Source organism: Amaranthus tricolor, chromosome 3 (assembly GCF_026212465.1).
Source record: "Amaranthus tricolor cultivar Red isolate AtriRed21 chromosome 3, ASM2621246v1, whole genome shotgun sequence".
NCBI lineage: Eukaryota > Viridiplantae > Streptophyta > Magnoliopsida > Caryophyllales > Amaranthaceae > Amaranthus > Amaranthus tricolor.
In genome coordinates this window covers 6,787,118-6,807,907 of record NC_080049.1, presented here as the reverse complement: position 1 = coordinate 6,807,907, position 20,790 = coordinate 6,787,118, and the positions used below count along the sequence as shown (strand labels likewise).

The 20,790-nt window shown below is 28.4% G+C and overlaps 1 protein-coding gene across 1 annotated transcript; it reads left to right on the top strand.

Annotated features, from left to right (window-relative positions):
- Positions 1-5,382: 5,382 nt before the first annotated feature.
- Positions 5,383-16,886, top strand: LOC130807297 (cyclic nucleotide-gated ion channel 4). Its single transcript, XM_057672451.1, has 7 exons — positions 5,383-6,219; positions 11,015-11,230; positions 11,950-12,263; positions 14,500-14,608; positions 14,759-14,995; positions 15,605-15,691; positions 15,950-16,886. The coding sequence occupies exons 1-7, from the start codon at positions 5,623-5,625 to the stop codon at positions 16,463-16,465; spliced, it is 2,076 nt and encodes a 691-aa protein (XP_057528434.1). The 5' UTR covers positions 5,383-5,622; the 3' UTR covers positions 16,466-16,886.
- The last annotated feature ends 3,904 nt before the right edge of the window (positions 16,887-20,790 follow it).

The window sequence follows — 20,790 nt, the reverse complement described above, 5'->3', positions numbered from 1 at the left end:
GGGCATTAGTCATTAAAGTGTTTTCTTTGTATTAGCGCCATTTGTGGAGTTTCAAGTTTCACCATTAAAGGTGAAACCTTTATTAACTATTGTAAGTTGAGTCATTAGTGTAATTGAGATTATATTAATGATAAAATTTTTTTTTTGAAGGGGAGGTATCATTAGATACCTCATAAACACATTGTTGTTGATTGTTTTGTTGTCTCTTGTTTATTGTTCTGTTTTTCCACTCAACTTCTACTCATAGCTCTACCTTTGTTAGGTCCTAGCCCTTCTCTTTCAGTTTATGATCCCCATATTATGTTTCTCATTAACTTTAATAAATATTTTTTAATAGTTGTGGTACTTATATTTTTTTTCCACTAACTTTTTTTTAGTATCTTTTAATGTCAATTATGGCCATCTCTTTACATCCACTAAATTTATTATTTAATAAAATAATACTAACATTTAAAAGATTCTATTTGTTTTCTTAACTCCTGTGAACATTTTCTATGGAAATTTCTTTATGCTATATTTGGAAATGATAATTTCATTTGCAAATATATATTTGATTCAAATTTAATGTTTGGCAAATAACAAAAATTCAAATTTGGATTGAGTCAAATCTAAGATTGTTATAAAAGTGGTGAAAGATAAGGCAAAGAGAATGTCATTCCAAACCTTATCATTGTCAAACTCATTATTATGATTTCATAATTGTAATTTACAATTTAAAATGAAATATTTATTTTCAAATGTATGAGGGAGGGGTATAATTTATTGTCTCCATCTTAGCATTTTTCAACTCTTTTAAGCTATAGTAGCTATCATCAATAATGTGATCGTAATTATTCAGAGTTCAATACTTAAAATTATGTTTGAAGCTTGCTCAAAATACTTTTAATAATGTTAAATGTTATGGAGGGTGAAATTTTATAGTGAACCAATACTCACTCTACATATCATATATGCTAAAACAACTTGGTAACAATTATTTATTATATACTTCCTCCAGTTTTTTAAAGAAATTCTCATTTGTATTTTTAGATTGATCTATTTTTTGTTCTCATGAAGAATTTTTTTATTTATATCATAAATTTTAGTCAAAAATAAAGGTTATTTCTATATACCCTACATATCTTCTAGTAACCTCATTTTAACATTTTTATATTTCTTATGATCTCTATGTGTTTCCTCTTAATTTTATAAAAAAAAATTTATATTAGTTGTGGTTTCCATATTTTTTCCACAAATTTTGTTTTAATATTTTTTTAATGTTTATAATCTACACTTTTCTTCCATAAAATTTATTGTATAATAAAATTATATATCGACTATCTTAAAATTTTCATTTTTCTTAATTTCCTTAACCTTTTTTTATTGGAACTTCATAAAGGAACGGAGGAAGTATTACGCAAATCAATACTAATAAAGTTTCTTAAAATATGAAAATTAAGTCTAATTTCAGTTGTAGTATGTAAAAAGCTTTTTGTTTTAATAATTCTTATCTAGGACTTCTATTTCACATCTTACCCTATAATCAATAAAAAAAAGTGTTTAATTATCAAATGACTCAAGTTATGATCAAGAAGGATCTCGATCTAGCTAGATTGACCGATGGATCATGACTCATGAATATGGTTTCTTGTTGAAAAATGATTTTGTTTCCCTTTTGGTTTTGAATCAAAGGGCACAGACGCACAGTATAGGAAAGTGCGAGTAATCCGATGTGAAGAGCAGGATAAAGCTCGAATTTGCACCTTCCTTAATTGTCGTTTTTCCAAGGAGGAAAATACTGTCACCAACTTTTAGCCTAACTTCAGACATTTTGTGATTTTATCCTGGAAAGTCGAAACTAAAGTATGCAAACATCAGAAACTTTTGCACAGTACTTGTATGTTCACTAATTTTTTAAATTATGGGAGTAACATTTTAAATTTCAAATGATTATTGGCCAATATGAAAAAATAAAAATAAAAAAAAATTAATAAAATGTAGTGAATTATGCATGATTAGATATTAAGACTTGTCTTTTTCGAAACTATCTCATGAAATTAAAACGTTAAAGAGAAAATTAGTATAACCCATGTGCAAGGATATAATTTATAAATCGATATAGTAAGAATTAAATTAGTGTATTGACAAATTTATAAAAACATATTTGTATATTACTCTCTTTGTCCCTTTGATTTAGTTACATATGATTTAAAAATGTGAGATATTTAAGCTATATGTTGCAAAATCAAAAGAGACGAATAAATTATAATCCAATCAGTTTATTTTTCGAGTACATCGTAAATTGAAGAGGGTTGAGGCAAGAAACTACGAAAATCAAACTAAATACTTCTTTCATTTTATTATACTTGTTACATTGGACTTTTTATGGATACATATCTAAAAATTATAAAAAATTTAATATTAGGAAAGTATGCGATTAGACGATTCAAAATCCTACTTAATAATATTTTTTCTTATATATTAACCACAATATATATAATAAATTTAAATCTAAATAATGTCAATAACTATAATATAGTAAATATTTCAAAATAAATGAAGTACCAAAGAAAAAGTGACTCCAATCATATAAAATTTGATTTTTACCAAAATATATGTAGTTTTTAAGTACTTGGCTCGGGACAGTACTTTGAATGATAACATCAAGTTTAAATCGTACTATAATTGATTTCTGTATTCTTTGACCTGTCTTCTGTTTCCTTTTACAGTTTATTTATTCTCACGATACTACCTTGATGTAGTTTATTTATTCATTGGTCAACGTTTTTCAATCATTTATTTCTCTATCCCTAATTAATTGATTTATTTGATTTTTAAAAACTCTTAATTAATAGGGTGAACGTTAGGGTTAACTAGCATGGATACCGTTTTAACCTACAACTTTTATTAGAACAAAATACAATATAATTTTATATTTAAATTGTACAAGCTTATGATAGTTGTAGGGAGCACTTTTACTGAGGATCTTTTTTAAGTCGAAGAAATCTTAAGCCACATCCATTTTTATGAGTGTCGTCTTTCTTTTATTGTGTATAATGATAATTACAAACAAATCGAAGCTCCAAATAATAATTCGTCTGTCTATAATTAGGCGTTGTGTGTTTCAATCAAGCTTCACTTATTCCATCACAATCTAATAGTTGAAACTCCCTCTAATGATGCTCTTGTAAAACCCTTTCGGATTAATCCGTACTTAATTCACTTTGTTCTCTCCTATTCCTTCCTATTGATAGGAGTCCTATTTGACTTTTTCACGAATTTTAAGGAGAGTTAAAAGTGGGACCCCGAAGGTAGGAAAGAGAGTGGTATTATGAGTTTTTTATGTAAGGGAGGAAAATTAGTATGGGTAATGGAGGGTATAATTAAAAATAGGATAAAGCTACTAAGGGCATAAAAGTCAAAAACCCATACCAAAAATAGAAATGGGACAATTAAGATGACTTGACCATAAAGGAAATAAGACACATAAGTTGAATAGGAGGGAGTATTATTTTTTTAAAAATTACCTAGAATAATCCAAGTTATTCGTAATTTTCTTATAATAATCCCACCTATTGATATATCATGAATAATTTCAATTTTGGGGTATTTTCCTAGAGTAAACTCGGTGACCGAATTACTTGCTATAATATGTTTTATTTTAAAAAAAAATAAATAAAAATAAAATATCTAAAAAAATGTTAAAAAAAAGTTCAAAAAAATTTATGACCTTTTTTATTATTTAGAATTTTTTATGTAAAATTTTAAAATTTTTCCCTAATTTTAAATTAATTTTCAGTTTACTTTTTGGTGAATTACCTTCTATAGCAAGTCATCGAGTCAGCCAAGTTTACTCTAGGCAAATAGCTCTTAAAGTTGGGATTATTCATGGTTAATAAATAAGTGGGATTATTGTAGTAAAATCACGAATAGGTTGGATTATTCTAGATAACTTTTCCTTATTTTTTTCTATTTTACTGTTGAACTCATAAATTATAATTAAAATTAGCTTGTATTAATTTAGAAAGAAAAAAGTATTCATTTTGTGAGGAAAAAAAATGACATTTCTTATTTTCTTGTATGCAACTTCATGCTCTTAAATTACAATTACATCAACTAGTTAGTTATTTTGAGATGAAATAATACAACTAGCTATCAAGTTTTTTACAAATCAAAAAAATTCTTTAATAAAAACAATCAACTATAACAATTTATTATAAGAGTTGTTCATGTGTACATATGTTAGCTAGTTGTATGAACTTGTTAATAATACAAGCTATTTACATGAAAACTTTATGTGATGAGCTAACTTCATATACTTTTACATAAAGTCACACTTTAGGTTTTCATATTTTTGCCTATATCTTCATATACTTTTACATATTGTCACACTTTATTAATCAGTCTACAAGGTCCTAAATACATTTGACGTTAAACAATATTTATGTTCTTATTTGTTCTTGTTATTACTTTTTATGCAGTTTTCAATGTAATTTTAAAAGTCAAATACTTTTAATTGCGAGTTTTAAAAAAATGTAAAAAGTTAAGATTTAAAAAATATATATTGAAACGAATCTATTGAAATCTCACATGAATATGTTTTTTTAATATAGATCGATAAGAAATCATAATCAAAATTTGATACTAAAATTCATAAATTCTATTTAAGAAGAAATTAATAAGAACATATGAAACTGAAAAAAGTAATTCAGAAATTAATGAGAATGAATCTTCTTGGTGAAGAATTCTCTCTCACTCCTTGTCATATGGATGATTAATATTCTAAATTGAATTTAAAGCTACTATGTCTTCTTTCTCACATTCCCAACGTTTAGACCTATCAAAATGATTTGTGTCAAATTTGGATTAGCCTAATAGAGTCATCCAATATTCCAATGTATTTCTTTAAAAAAGTTCTTTTATTGTAAAAGGCTTTTTTTAAAAATATTTCATTTATAAAATATTTTCCTATAGAAAGAACAAATGTATCAGATTAAGGTTTCAACAAAGAGATATTAATTCAAAATATAAAAATCAACTAGAAATATAATAGATTCTGACAAAAAAATAATGATGTGAAACTAAAATTTAAAAATCCGTTAAAATAATCAAATTTGAAATATTATCTAATTGATCATTTTTCTAATATTTTTAGATTAAATAAATTTTATGAATTATATGTCAAAATTTTATAATTGTAACTCACTAATTTCCTTTTAAATTTTGCATCAATTTACAAAAAATAAGAGGTCTATGACTATAGTCTTAGACCTATCTATAGATAGTTATCTATGTCAATATTACCACGTAGTTTGTACATTTTTGGTGTAACAAGATTGTGACACACTAGAAAGCATAAAGAAATGAGTGGATCACATTTGTATGGGCAAAATAGTAATTTAGGTCAATTGTTTGGATTAAAAATCAAAAAATCCCTGTGAAGCTGCGGGTCTAACAATAATGATTAGCCTCATTTCTAAGGCTCAGTACCTTTCATTCTCAAATGTAATATTCCTACTCCCTACTCTTTCTCTTCAAACATTCATACCATCACATACTAACCAAAAACCCTAAAATACTGTCACACTATCCCCTCCTTAATTTAATGAGTATGTGCTTGTGTGCGTGTGTATACGATTCAAAATGACGAGCAATCAAGAAATATTACTAGTCTCACGCTTACATCGAACTAGACACGATGATTATGATTTATCTTCTGAGGAAGAATTTAAAGATGAAGAGGAATATGAAGATACAGACATCGAGGAAAACTTTATTCACAAACAAGGTAACAAATCAAGTTCAACTTGTTGGGAAATTGTTTATAATTTATGTGGTGGAAAAGGTAAAAGACGAGGAAAAGAAAATGGAATATTGTTTGCCCTTGGGGATGGTACGTCCCTAGGGGCAGCATGGATACAAGAGTGGAATAGAATATTCCTTCTTGTATGTGTAACGGGTCTTTTTGTGGACCCGTTGTTTTTCTATGCCCTTTCAATCAGTGAGGCATATATATGTCTTTTTGTTGATGGGTGGTTCGCGATCATGGTCACCGCGCTCCGGTGCATGACCGACGTGTTGCACGTATGGAATATGTGGCTGCAGTTCAAGGTGGCTAAAAATCCGGCTAGTGGAGGAAGATTGGGTGATAAGAATGATACTAAAACGGGTCGTTTTGGATTCTTTAAGGCTAGAGATAGTTTCTTCTTTGATCTCTTAGTGATCCTCCCTTTGCCCCAGGTATGGTATAAATCTTGCCTGCTCTTTATATACAATTCTTGTACGTACACGTGCATTAAGTGTAGTTTATTGATACTAAATTCATATATTTAATTACACTTAATGTTAAGCCCATAATTAAGTTAATTATCCATAATTTAGTTTATGAATATAAATGGCTAAAACTTGATTTGAAATAATTAATACTTATATTTTATGAATGAATAGAGTTGGGAATAGTTAATTCTTAGATTTAAAATAAGGATCACATATCTAAAAATCAGGTCATATTTCAATTAGAGCATGTACTACTTCCACCAGAAAAATTAGGTTTGATTCTTATTAATCCCTCCCTTTTTAACTCAACCTACCATCTAATTAACATTTAAAAATATAAAGTTCATGCTATCGAACATCACTTTTGTTAATAATGATATAAATCTAATTAAATAAGTAATTATAAAGTTTTTAAATCTTGAATTACATAAAAATTAATTATTTTATTGCTAAATTACATGCTAAATATATTATATTATTTTAATTTTTTTTTCAAAATATATTATATTATTCTCATTCACAAAGGCTCCAAAAGTAGCCATTAGCATTTTCCTTAACTTAATCACTTTAGATTCACAAAATAAATGTAGTTTGTTGAGTAAAGAATAAAACAACATTTTATAATAATAGGTAATAATAATGAGCTTTATTTTTTGATTTATTAGCAAATTTAATACATGTATGTATATACTAAAAAAATTTGAAACATTTTAAAGATTTTGAAATTTCTTTCAAGAAAAGTTAACAAATTAAGACAAAAGAAAGAAGCACAAGTTAAAGATTGTATGAATTTGAATTTAAAGAAAAAAGACGAAGTAGTTTTTTGAAGAGGGAAAAAGGAAGGTGTCATTGAGAAAATTTGTAGGGTTGTACATTAAGAGACAACACTTGCATGTCGTTGGACTTGTTTTATACATGCAGATCTCAGATTATTACTCTTTCCTTAACTTCGTAGGAAACACGTGACTCATTCCTGTCTTTTACTTTCTTTAAGTAAAAATTTTCATTTTCATCTATCGAATAACTATTAAGGAAATTATTATTAAAAGATAATTATCATTATTTTTCTTAGCTAATAACAAATTTTAAGAATTAATGGGGTATGAAGATGGAATAGAGTAGGTTTAAATAATACTCTACAATTTATGAGTACTTTATGACACATATATAGTAGTGTAATAAGTATTATAAAACGAATGAAAAGACAAAATATAGTAAGTATTATGAAACAAATGATAATTTTGCTAATATAAAACCGAACTAAATTGAAAAGGAAAATGCATAATACTAATTTTAACTATTGTCCTGTCAAAATAATATCAACTATTAGTTATTCCACATAATTAAATCTCAACTATTAGTTATTCCGTTATAATTTCATGTGTCGGATGTACTTTTTACAAATTAATCTCAACTATTGATTTTATGCTCCTTATAAACTCAAATCGGGTGCATTATAAGAGAAAATCAATAGATCTAATTATTTTTAAAAATTACACTACATACTTTAGATTATTATGGGTGCATTATAAGAGAAAATAAATAGATCTAATTATTTTTAAAAATTACACTACATACTTTAGATTATTATGGAATAAGCAATACTTGAGATTATTTTGAGCGATAGATAATAGTTAGGATTCTAAATGCCTTTTTTCAATAAAAAGTAATTAAGGAAAAATTATTGTAAATAATACAACTTTTTGTTACTGTTCTTACAATAATACTAACTATTCATTAATCATGAATAATACTCCCTCCGTTCTTTTTTGATCTTCCACATTACTATAATGGGTAGTTTTAAAAGTTCTTCCACTTTAGAATACTTTCTATTTTTAGAATGTTTTTATCCCACTTTTACCCTTTAAAACCCCCCCTTTCTTTTAATGTACCCCTTTTTTTTTATTTGTAATTATTTTCTCTCTCATACTTTCAATACAATTATTACTTCACACTACTATTTAATTAAAATAATACCCACTACAACCTCATACTTTCAATACAATTATTACTTCACACTACTATTTAATTAAAATAATACCCACTACAACTCAAAGATTCTATCTTCCTTAATATGTGTGAAAAAACCAAAGTGAAAGATCAAAAAAGAACAGAGGGAGTACCAATTTAGGAGTATTTTCTTAGAATAATACCAACTTAAGTTTATTAACGAATTTACCATTTTTTGTCTTATAATCATCTATAGTTTGATTTTTAACATGTTAGGAATTTTCTAGGAAACACCCCTTTAAGTTGGTATTGTTCGTGGTTAATTAATAGTTGATATTATTGTAGGGAATTTAACAAAATGTTGTATTATTCACGGTAATTTTTTCTAAAATTAAAGGGACAACAAAAATTATATAATGCAGCAAAATTTATTAGAAAAAGAGAGTATGTTTGTAAATTGTAATAAATTTGTAGATATTTAATTTTTCAAAGTAAATAATAATAATAATAATAATAATAATAATAATAATAATAATAATAATAATAATAATAATAATAATATGACAGGTTTTTCCTAAACAATTCTAGACTATGAGTTATTTTATAAAATTTACTACTTAAGAGTGCTTTTTCATAATTGATTAAGTTACAAATTCTTTTTTAACCTTTGTGTTTTAATTTCCTTTTTGTTTTACTCCGTATTTTACTCTAAAGAGTCATTATCTAGTTTTTTTATACTCCTATTTGATAAATTTATTTTAAAATATCATTATTTGGCCGGCCAAACTAGCTATTTTGGAATTATTAGAGAAAATAGGATAAACTTAATTTATTTTCACCAATTCTTCATAAAGAAAAGTAATTCAAAGAAGGATGTAAGTAAGCAAGTTTGCAACTCAATCTATCCTATTTACATCAAATTTTTCATTTCTACTTTTGGTATAATCATATTAAATGTTTTTTTATTTAGTAATAACCTTTTTCCCTTAGTTATGCTCCCCTGGTATCTGATTATTTACACAATAGCCATTAAAACCATTTGGTCCACTCCTTTTAATTTAATTTTAAAAAAGTAAATTATCAAGTAAGGCGACATTTAATTAGAATATGAGGATATTTACTAGTTTTGGCCGTGCTCTCTTTTCTGGGTAGGAGTTGGTGTCATCTTTCACTCTTCAGACCCTGCTTATGGTTTTTCTATAAGTGAAATGTACTAGGTATGATGATGATGAGGGTATTTACTAGATTCAAAATGCAAAAAGACAACAATATTATTCTTCATAAAATTATTTGCCCATTAAATATATATATATATATATATATATATATATATATATATATATATATATATATATATATATATATATATATATATATTTGTAGATTTGATGACGCATTATCCGTTTGTCTGTCTTCCTCTAGCTCCATTATTTACCATTTGATATTCTTTCTGTCCATGTATATATACGAACAAACAGAAATATATTTTTATATTGTAACGAAAATAGGTTTTATATATCATGGTTAGGAAGAAAATAGCAAAAATTTGTCCATAACTTTCAATAAATAGATATAAATATACATATATTCGGGCTAAAAGTATCACATTAATTTTTGGTTGAGAAATCAATTCGATAATATGGCATTAAAAGCTAACATAAAATTAAATAAGGTCTTTTTATTTATAGGATTTTATTAGGATAATTTAAATATTTATAACATATTAATTATTTACATAATATTTTATTTCAAAAAAACAATATTTCATTTGATGTTTTATGAGTTAACTAGTTAGATTAAATTTTTAATTGATTTAATTTCTTAACATTAATTATATCAGAGTCCAACATCATAGAAGAGACATGGGTTGAATCTCATCCAATACTTAGCACCATATGTGAAGAAAATATATGTTGTATCCATAGTTTTAATTCAATTATTGACCCTTATATAAGGCAGTGTCTTAAAGTATAAGACATATCTTGAGTAGCAACTAAAAATTTAAACTAATGATAAAAGTCTGTCCATATTTTCTATTCTTTTATTTTGATGAATAAAAAATCATCAGATTTGAATTTTGAATTTAGTCTATACAATAATAATCAAAGTTGTATTTTGAATTAGTGCTTGAGTGACACCATTTGTGACATATAATAATATACACATTCTGTTTTTTATTTTCTTTGTATCTACGTATGCTTGAGACCAAATAATATCTTATTTACTTTAAAAGTTTTCTTATATACGAGCCCTTTGGGCTATAAATGTAGATAACTTGCGTACTCTCTTCACTCTTCATGTTGTATATATTCTACTTTAAATGAAACATGGTTGAAATTCAAACATGTGACATGGCTTTTAATATGTGTCAAGAAAACAACTCAATGAAAATTTTATGCAAATGGTTAAGGCCTCAAAATATATTATATCTTCTAACACATATAAATCATTTTTCAAGCCAGTAGAATTACTATATGCACTAAAAATATGGGCGGATATAGAATGCAACAAGTGTATATATATATATATATATATATATATATATATATATATATATATATATATATATATATATATATATATATATATATATATATATATATATAGAGAGAGAGAGAGAGAGAGAGTAGATTGAATGTTCATCTATACATGATTAATACAAATTAACTTTGTAATAAAATGACCCAAATCATCGCTTAGTGAGATCCAAGTTTAAACTGTTGCTCCTTTGATCAAAACTACAAAGAATATCTTTGACTAATACGTCAATAAATAATATATAGAAGTAATTATTATGTTACAAATGCAGATAGTATTATGGGTGGTAATACCAATATTGCTGAAAAGAGGATCAACAGATGCAGTAACGACAGTGTTCTTAATAATGTTTCTGTTTCAATACCTTCCAAAGCTATACCATTCAGTATGCCTCCTACGTCGTATGCAGAAGTTCTCTGGCTATGTTTTTGGTACTGTTTGGTGGGGTTTTGCTCTGAATATGATTGTCTATTTTGTCGCTTCTCACGTAAGTTTTTCTCCTTCTACTTTCATAATTCATACCACTTCAGTTCTTGTCCATAACACGCTAGTATTTATTATATGAGTCCGTTTTATGGTGAAATGATTTCATACAAGACTTGTCGATGTCTATTAATTAACTTAGACTACTAAAATTGAAGAATAATATTGTTACAAGCCTCAACGAGAAGTGAAAGCTTGAGTCTCAACACTTTTTAGCTGAGCTAGTCCAACCTAAACAAACTTAGACTTTTTCCGTGTCATTTGAGTAAGAATAATTGTCAATGAACCAACTTAGCCAAAAGCTTAAGCTGATGGTTGAAGCCCCAGGATCTGTTATATACTCTAACACGCCCTCTCACATAAAAGTCCATTGGGCTAGAAGTGTGGATGCGTATAGGCTCTGAATATTTTACTTTAAATGAGGGGTGATTGAGATTCGAATCCGTGACCTCTTGTCACGTTGACTTGTGATACCATGTCAAGAAACCAACTCAACCAAAAGTTTAAGCTGATAGTTGAGGCCTTAGGATTTATTATATACTCTAACAATAATATTATTATTGAATTGTTTAAAATATTCTAAGAAAAAATAACAGTCTAATTAGAATTGTACACTGCACACATAGAAATCAGTGTTCAGTCCACCTTATACTAACAATATTCTAGATTCGTTCACAAGCACTTGTTTGATCTAATTGTTACCAACGCATAAATATATTTCAGGCAGCAGGAGCATGCTGGTACTTGCTAGGGATTGAGAGGGTAACCAAGTGCTTAAAAGAACAATGCAATGTTATGCATGGATGCAGCTCAAGATTATTAGCCTCACAAGAACCAATCTATTATGGTGGTAAAACTTTCATAAAAGATCATGATCGTCTTATGTGGGCATCAAATCGAGCAGCAAGACATAATTGCTTGGACAGTTACAATAACTATGAATATGGAGCTTATAAATGGGTCATTTATCTTGTTAGTAACAACAATCGTTTCGAAAAGATACTCATGCCTATTTTTTGGGGACTTATGACTCTCAGGTATGTACTCTAACTATTCGTTTGATCATTAATACTCTCCCTCCGTTGCTTTTATTTGTCCACTTTACCTTTTCATGTATTTCAATGCAATTTTTGAGTCTCGATATCTCATAGTACGCATAATAAAAAATTGTACAAATTATATATTAAATCTTTATTCTAAGATGAATCTAACAAGATCTCACATGAACATAGTGCCTTGAATATATACTTCAAAAATCAAATTTAAATTTATCTTCCATAAAGTAAAAAAAATTTAAAGTGAACAAACATAAAGAAATGGAGGGAGTATTAAACAGTAGTAATTAAAATGACTTATAATGTAAATTTTTAAGATATGTGTCATTTCTTTAGTGTCATTTCTTTAGTAATGAAATTTTGATCATAAAAATGTTTTTTTTTCTATACAACTTTTTGTTACCACCTAGTGCCGTGTTTACAAATGATAATGTACTAAAATGAAGGTTTTGAAGAAAATGAGATTTTTGAAGGACAACAATTATATGGCCACCATTAAACTTTTAAGAAATATACTTACTAAAATTACACTAGTTTTTCATTACAAATTTTCATTATTTAATACTGACTAATAAATATGAACGGTAATCACAAAGTAATATAGTAGTATATGTTTGAAAATTTTTATGTAATATTGATGATTTTTGTAAGTATTGTCACTATTATTCTAGTTCATGACAGTGAAAAAGCAAAAAGCCATGTCGTCATAAAACTACAGACAAACAATATTGCACCATAATATTTGATGGGTCACTTTTTTAAAATAAAAAGTGATGTAGAATTATTAGATTTGAGAATTTATTTATTTATTTATTTATTTATTTTTTTTTACGTTGTAATTGGCTTTAATCAGATTTACATGAGGATAAGCCTTTTCCCACTGCATTCATTTAGTTGATTTCATACTTGTGAGTAGAGGTTAATCCATATATACACCAACATAAGAAGGATCTAACATTTATCCATAATTATATGTATGTTTGAACTGACTAGAATCTCATTCTATCTATGTATGTATGTTTGAACTAATTAGGATGTTATTCTATGTTTAAACCGATTAAAAAGTTATTTTTTTATGTTACATGTTATGTAATTGATGTTGATAGGAGTTTTAACTAATAATTTAATTTAATGTTCATATAAGTACACTGGAATTCAGATATATAGCAAAATAAATTGGGGTAAGATTGTGTACATCTGAACCCCCAAATCACATCTTACGTGGGAGCTGCTTAATTTTTTTGGGATAATGAAATGGATTAAAATAAAAGCTCGAATGCAATAAGACAATAATTTTGAATTAAGAGGATAGAATAAGAATTTAGATAAAATGTATGGATCGTACAAGGAAGAGCTAAAATGTGAGAATTAGAATTGATAATAGAGTAAGGAATCATTTTCTAAATAAGAATTTACGCAAGAAGCTCAAATATTTAACTTTCAAACTCTTTGATCAATAATGTATGAAATGCTGTATTTCCTTCAATAAGATCTAATAAGCTAAAGCATCTTGTGGGGCCATAAATGTTGTCTCCATGCTTGCACTCTCTGTGTGTATAATACGTACATGCTTCCTTCAAAGAACGCCAGCTTTGGACCAGTGTAATTAAGAGTGAAGTTGGACATGTTCAACGGGCTCAAACATGTAGAATTATTTGAATATTAGTTTAGACCAGCCTGATTTTGACCTTTTTGGGCTTTGGGTGCAAGGCCACATTCTATAAGACGGCAAGAGGGCGGTGGTCCGGCCAATTCAAAAAATTATAAAAAGACATGTTGATATTTGATAATCAATAGTTAAGAGCTTATAATTAATTTCTGCGTAATGTCTTTAATTCTCGGGGCCAACGCCGTCTAGGTGAAATAGTAAGTTGAGACTAATCATATATAAAAAAATAGTACTTTTTTTAAATTTTAACCAAATATCTCATTTTCTATTTCAGCATATTCACAATAAATGTCGAATTTCTTTATTTGGTAGCTTTTTTCGAGCTCTCATGAGATTCAACATTTTACATAATTGCTATTAAATTATCACTTCTAGTTTTAGCTTACTTTTTTGGAGATTTTCTACATCTACCCACAATGTAAATGATACTAATCGACATCAATATAATTAATCACAATGTAAAGAGATCACAAAAATTATAATGTATTGTTTTAATTACAGCTACTTGACTAAATTGGTACTTACTTAGTTAGTTTGTTTATGGAACAGTACATTTGGGAACTTAGAAAGCACAGCTGAATGGGTGGAATCTCTGTTTGTCATCATTGTTCTAACATCTGGCCTGCTTCTAGTCACCATGTTGATTGGTAATATTAAGGTAATATATAATATATTTTGAGAACTCAACCATCAATTTAAACTTTTTGTTGAGTTGATTACTTGACAGTAAGTCAAATATGTGTTGAACCTCTAGCTAAGTTGTCAACTTATCGTAGGCTTGAATATTAATGTGAAAAATAAAATGTAGGTGTTTCTACATGCAACAACATCAAAGAAGCAAGCAATGCAACTAAGAATGAGAAATATAGAATGGTGGATGAAAAAGAGAAAATTGCCGATAAAGTTGAAGCAAAGAGTACGAAATTATGAATGGCAGCGTTGGGCTGCAATGCGAGGTGTCGATGAATGTGAGATGATCCGAAATCTTCCTGAAGGTCTTAGAAGGGACATCAAGTACCATCTTTGCCTTGATTTAGTTAAACAGGTACCTACTATCTTGTATCTCTACTAGGCCCTACAAAATTTTACTCCTACTACTAATTCAACTTACCTAATCTGAAATAATTAGCGGTTGAGATTTTTAACATAATTAATTAAATGAGTTTATGCAAGTTAATTTTGAGTCAAATCAATCTGTATAACCTAATTTAATTTATTCTATATTATCCTATTTTTCATAATAAATGTAGTACAATATAAACTCAAACAAAAATTTTACAATTGATACCTGATGAATAAAATGTGATCAATATTAAAAATTTTGAACCAGAAACAAAATCTCTAATCAGGTTAAGTAGGTCAAAATCATATTGATCAGAAATATTACAAATGAGGTCAGAATTGTGATTTTCAATTCAATTAACTAAAAAGATTAGATACGGGTCAAGAGATTTCTAACCCATTTATATATGAATGCGAATACCAACTCCAACCCTACAACCTAATCTCTACTAAGTCATTACTTATTTTGTTGGATCATGAGTTTAATTGATTTATGATAGATTAGAAAATTTTATAGTGGTTGGATTTAAATTTTAGTTCTTTAGTTACTCAATCTCAATCATTGTATCAAACCTGAAACGTTGCATTGTAGGTGCCCTTGTTTCAACATATGGACGAGCTTGTTTTAGAAAACATATGTGACCGTGTAAAGTCCCTCGTATTCACTAAGGGAGAAACGGTAAGAGTTTGTTTACTTTTTTCTTTTGTATGTTACATATATTTTTTTCTCGAAACTACTCCCTTCCAAATCCCTCTGCTCCCCTTTTGTTATCCAAACAATAGATCATGCATCCTTTCAAATTTCTCCCCTTCTTTTCGATCCCTCCGTTAATCTCTATCTAAACATAATGTTAAAGTTAAATGTAGAAATATTAATGATATAATTATAGTACTATTTACTATCCTTAAAAGCTATCATTCTAATTTACTACTATAGATAACAAAAGAAGGAGACCCAGTTCAAAGAATGCTATTTATAGTAAGAGGACATCTTCAAAGCAGTCAATTTCTTAGAGATGGAGTAAAAAGCTGTTGCATGTTAGGCCCAGGAAACTTCAGTGGTGATGAATTATTATCATGGTGTTTAAGAAGACCATTTATTGAAAGATTACCACCTTCATCATCCACATTAATAACCCTTGAAACAACCGAAGCATTTGGGTTAGAAGCTGAAGATGTTAAGTACGTGACCCAACATTTTCGGTACACTTTTGTCAATGAAAAGGTTAAGAGAAGCGCCAGATATTATTCCCCTGGTTGGCGGACTTGGGCTGCCGTAGCTATTCAATTAGCTTGGCGTCGATATAAACACCGATTAACGCTTACTTCGCTCTCGTTTATTAGGCCAAGGAGACCGTTGTCGAGAAGCTCTTCCCTTGGGGAGGATAGATTGAGGCTTTACACTGCACTTTTGACGTCTCCTAAGCCAAATCAAGATGATTTTGAGTTCTAAGGATGCAAATCACAATAAAAATGTTGCATAAATAATGGAATAAGTTGCAAATTACGCTTTAAAATTTAAGATTTTTACGAATTACACCTTTAATGTTTATTTTTTTTTGCTATTCACAGCCACCAAAGTATTAAAATCTACTGCATTCAAGCCAAATCATTCAATTCTGATCACCAAAATGGTCGGAATTATGTGCTTTGGCCTGAACGCTGTAGAATTTGATACTTTAGTGTCTTTAATTTACAAAAAAATAAACATTAAAACTGTAATTCGCAAAAGTCGTAACTTTAAGGTTGTAATTTACAAATTATTCTAAAGAATATGAACATATGTTGTATATCAATTTGATGAAGATTTTTGTGGTTGATATGATGTAAATAATGTTATTTCATGTTATTAATTCTAAGGATGATGAATAAAACCTAGTTTGAACGATCTGAATGAACTTGCAATGCAAGAGTCAAAACTAAACTTTAATTTATACCTCCATTTGTTTAAAGGGATGAGGAAATTTCTTTTGTTGGATCTTCATGATTTTCAATGCATTTGCTTTATTATGCTTGCATTTTCATTTCATTGATAAGGTTGATTTTCGGAAATTTTTTCATATGTTGATGAGATTATATTAATGTAATTGATCATTTTGAGGGGTGTTTGTATAGGTTTAAAAATGCTTGGTAATGGACCGGCTTAACCCAATTCCTTAAAATTTGTTTGGTATAAAATTTTGAAAATCCAATCTATTAACTTCAAGTAACCGAATTCCCTCAAATGTTTCAGCCAATTTTAATGAGATTAAACACTTTATTTTTCTTTACTATTTACTCTTTACTCTTTACTACCCAGACCAAGGCTCAGGACCAAGTGATTAGAAAGAGAAACACACTAAAATCGCATGGACCAAGCAACAATAAACCATAACCACAACATAAACACAGAAAAAGAGCCCCCGCCATGCTGACCCTAATAGCTACTAGGAGGCAGCAAGGCAAAATATATCCAAACACAAATAATGAAAACAAGAGCCATACAAAACCATGATAATGTCCCTTATTTCGAGAAGGCCAAGGATTTATAGTTCTTTCATTTTGGATTATAATGAAACAGCTCACAAAATCATGTGCATTTCTTTTTGAAGTTCTGCCAAAGGTCAATCTAACTTCTTCTTTATCACTAAGTTGGACCGAAATCCGAGTACCTTTATTAATTGGACCGGGACACAGGCCGTTAAAAAGATACCCGACTAACCGAGTATCCAAGTTTTCGGGTACCCGAAATGCCGGATACCCGCTAATAAACACCTAATAGTGAACAACTCTAGATTTAAACATTTGAAAACACAATTTTTAGCACACACAACTATTTATGAGAAAACTAAGAATGTGTGCATCATCTCATTGGCTATTCTAAAAAACTAGGGTCACATAATTAACAAGAAAATTTGAACAAAATAAGCAAAGTTCTACAAAAAAAAATCTCAAAATAAGCATTGAGAAAACTTATTTCCCAAGCTAAATACTTTTAGCCCAATGCTAAGGTATGGAGTTTGTTCACTGTTAGTAACAACAGACGATTTTTAGGCTGATTTTTTAATTCAGTTTAAGTAATCGGCCCGGCCGCTATTCGTGACAGTGAACAAAACTTCATACCTTAGCATTGAGTTAAAAGTGTTTATTTTTTAGAAATAAGTTTTCCTAATGCTTATTTTGAGATTTTTTTTATATGATTTTGCTTATTTACTTCAAATTTTCAAATTAACAAACTCCTTAATGTTGGTCAGCCGGTCTTATATGAGACCGTATCACCATGAGACGAGTCCATATAAATAAACCCATTTCTCTTACTGATCACTTTAAAATTGTAAATGATCACTTTAAGATTATAAGTGATAACTTTAAGACTATAAAAAGTCATCACTTTAAAAATAAATGTCAATTGGGCCAACCCAATTAAAATAGTCTCACCGTGAGACCGTCTCATATGAGAATTTGTGATCAGCAAGTCTTGTATGAGACCGTCTCACCATGAGACAGACCAATACAAGCAGCCCAAAGTTAAACTTACATAGTAGTTACCTAAATAAAAGCAGCAAGTCTTGTATGAAACCGTCTCACCGTGAGACGAGCCCATACAAGCATCCCATTAGTGATATTGTTGACAAAGGGTCTTATTTTACCAAACACCAGACAGTAAATAGAGTCTTTATACTTTTTGCTCCGTCTCATATGAGAATTTGTGAATGTTGGTTATGTGCGTTGTGATATTGTTGACGAAGGGTCTCATTTTACCAAACACCAGACAATAAATAGAGTCTTTATACTTTTTACACCACCCAGCTGATCATCTTTATACTCATTTTGAACAAACTCTATATACTCTATCTCTAGGAGACTATGATAATTAAATTAGACTATGACAAATATATTGCAATAACCCAAAAAAAATGCCTTTATTTTCTTAGTGTTGAGTCACAGAATTACAAAAATAGAAGTACCAAATTACTAAATTAAATAAAAATTTCCTCTTTTTTATATCAAAAATCCAATTGACAATACATATTAAAATTATGCTATGTCAATCAATATAACTCGAATTAAACCATTATATAGCCAAAAAAATTTTAAAATTTCCAAATTGTCAAGAGTAATTCGACCTAATTTGAGAGAAGAATTGAATACCTATGGCCGTGTCTGTTGACTTCTTGTGCGAGGTTCCAATCAAGTTTGCGGTGCTTCTAAGAATTTACGGTTGAGGAGTAATCAAGTCTACATGTTTGATTATTCGGGTTTGTGACGCTTTCACATTTTATGAATTCATATTACTTCCTTTAATATTTTAAGTCAATTTAACAAAATTTTTATTAAATATTACTCCCTTCTATTCACTTTAAGAGTACCATTTGACTTTTCATAGATTTTAAGGAGAGTCAAAAGTGAGACCCTAAGAGTAGAAAAGAGAGTGATATTATGGGTTTTTAATGTAAGGGAGGAAAATTAGTATGGATAATGGATGGCATAATTGAAAATACGATAAAGCTATTAAGGGCATAAAAGTCAAAAACCCATACCAAAAATAGAAATGGGACAATTATGGTGACTTGACCATAAAAGAAAATGGGACACATAAGCTGAATAGGAGGGAGTATTTTATTAAAGCTTTAAAACCGAATTTGGTCTTTTTATTTTGAAAAAACAATTAATGATACGAAAAAAATTGTAAAAGCCCTTGACCCGCAAATCAACCTAACCCGACTCTACATGAAATTGACCTGATCGAAAATGACCGGACTAAAAATCAGATCCGCCTGCCCGACTGTTTTGAAATGTCTAAATGGGTGATAATTATAACATTTTTAGTTAAGTATTTATTTTTATTTTGCAAGCATACTTGATAATTGAGGTGTTCATTCAGGACATAGGATCGCTTTTGGACGGGTGTCTTTCAGTTCAGTTGGATTTTCAAATCAGTTAGTTTTGCATAGGTAATTCGTGATATTGGGTTTGCACCGGTTCTTCTCCAATTGAAGTATGAGTCCAGTGTCAATCAGGCTAGGGTTGTCATCGGTCTATAATTAATTCAGTTTTCCCGAGCAAAAATCGGGTTTGGGTTGTATTTTTTCGTGTAGTTATCGATTATGAACTACTATCAATTAGATCAACGTTAGGTTAATTGATTGTTGGTTTTTAATTGATGTATGTTCATTTACATACAAGAAAATAACTGTCAATGGTACCGAATACAGAGAGTAATTTATTTCAATGATTAAAAATAGTTTAATAACAATTGACTATTGATTTTGATAACTCTAAATATATACTATTAGACTAACTATAAGATAATAAAATAGAATATAAATCAATTAGATTTCTAAGTTCAATAATCGATACATGATCTATTAGAGTGAAAATAACTAATGTAAATCGTCTATAGATCGCACTCAATGTCTATCATTTTTATAATCCATGACTTATATTTATGCTTAAAATTTAATGTTATGTTTTACAATAGATAAATTTAATAAAAAGGATTCAATATAAGACTCTACAAGACATCAACTACTACAATTTTTCTTTGATCGTTTAAAATTTTTTTTTTAATTAGATTTATAATTTTAGACATATAAGTATGCATGTTAAGTTTTCAAATTAACAACTTTAAATCCTTAAACTTAAAACTTTGAAATAGACATTTTAAGTTATGGAGTTTGAGCCGTTGGTGAAGGAAGGTTAATTCTCAGAGTAGAGATTTTAAGCCTGGAAATTGACATTTTAACGATTAAAATAGTTAGTAAAAAATAAACTTAAGCCTTGGAAAAGAAAGATTAA

Excerpts from the sequence above, each read along its gene's own strand:
- LOC130807297 (XM_057672451.1), top strand. The coding sequence starts at position 5,623 with ATGACGAGCAATCAAGAAATATTACTAGTCTCACGCTTACATCGAACT. Across the intron at positions 12,264-14,499 it reads TGGGGACTTATGACTCTCAG|TACATTTGGGAACTTAGAAA; the intron begins GTATGTACTCTA and ends TTTATGGAACAG. Across the intron at positions 14,996-15,604 it reads GCCTTGATTTAGTTAAACAG|GTGCCCTTGTTTCAACATAT; the intron begins GTACCTACTATC and ends GTTGCATTGTAG.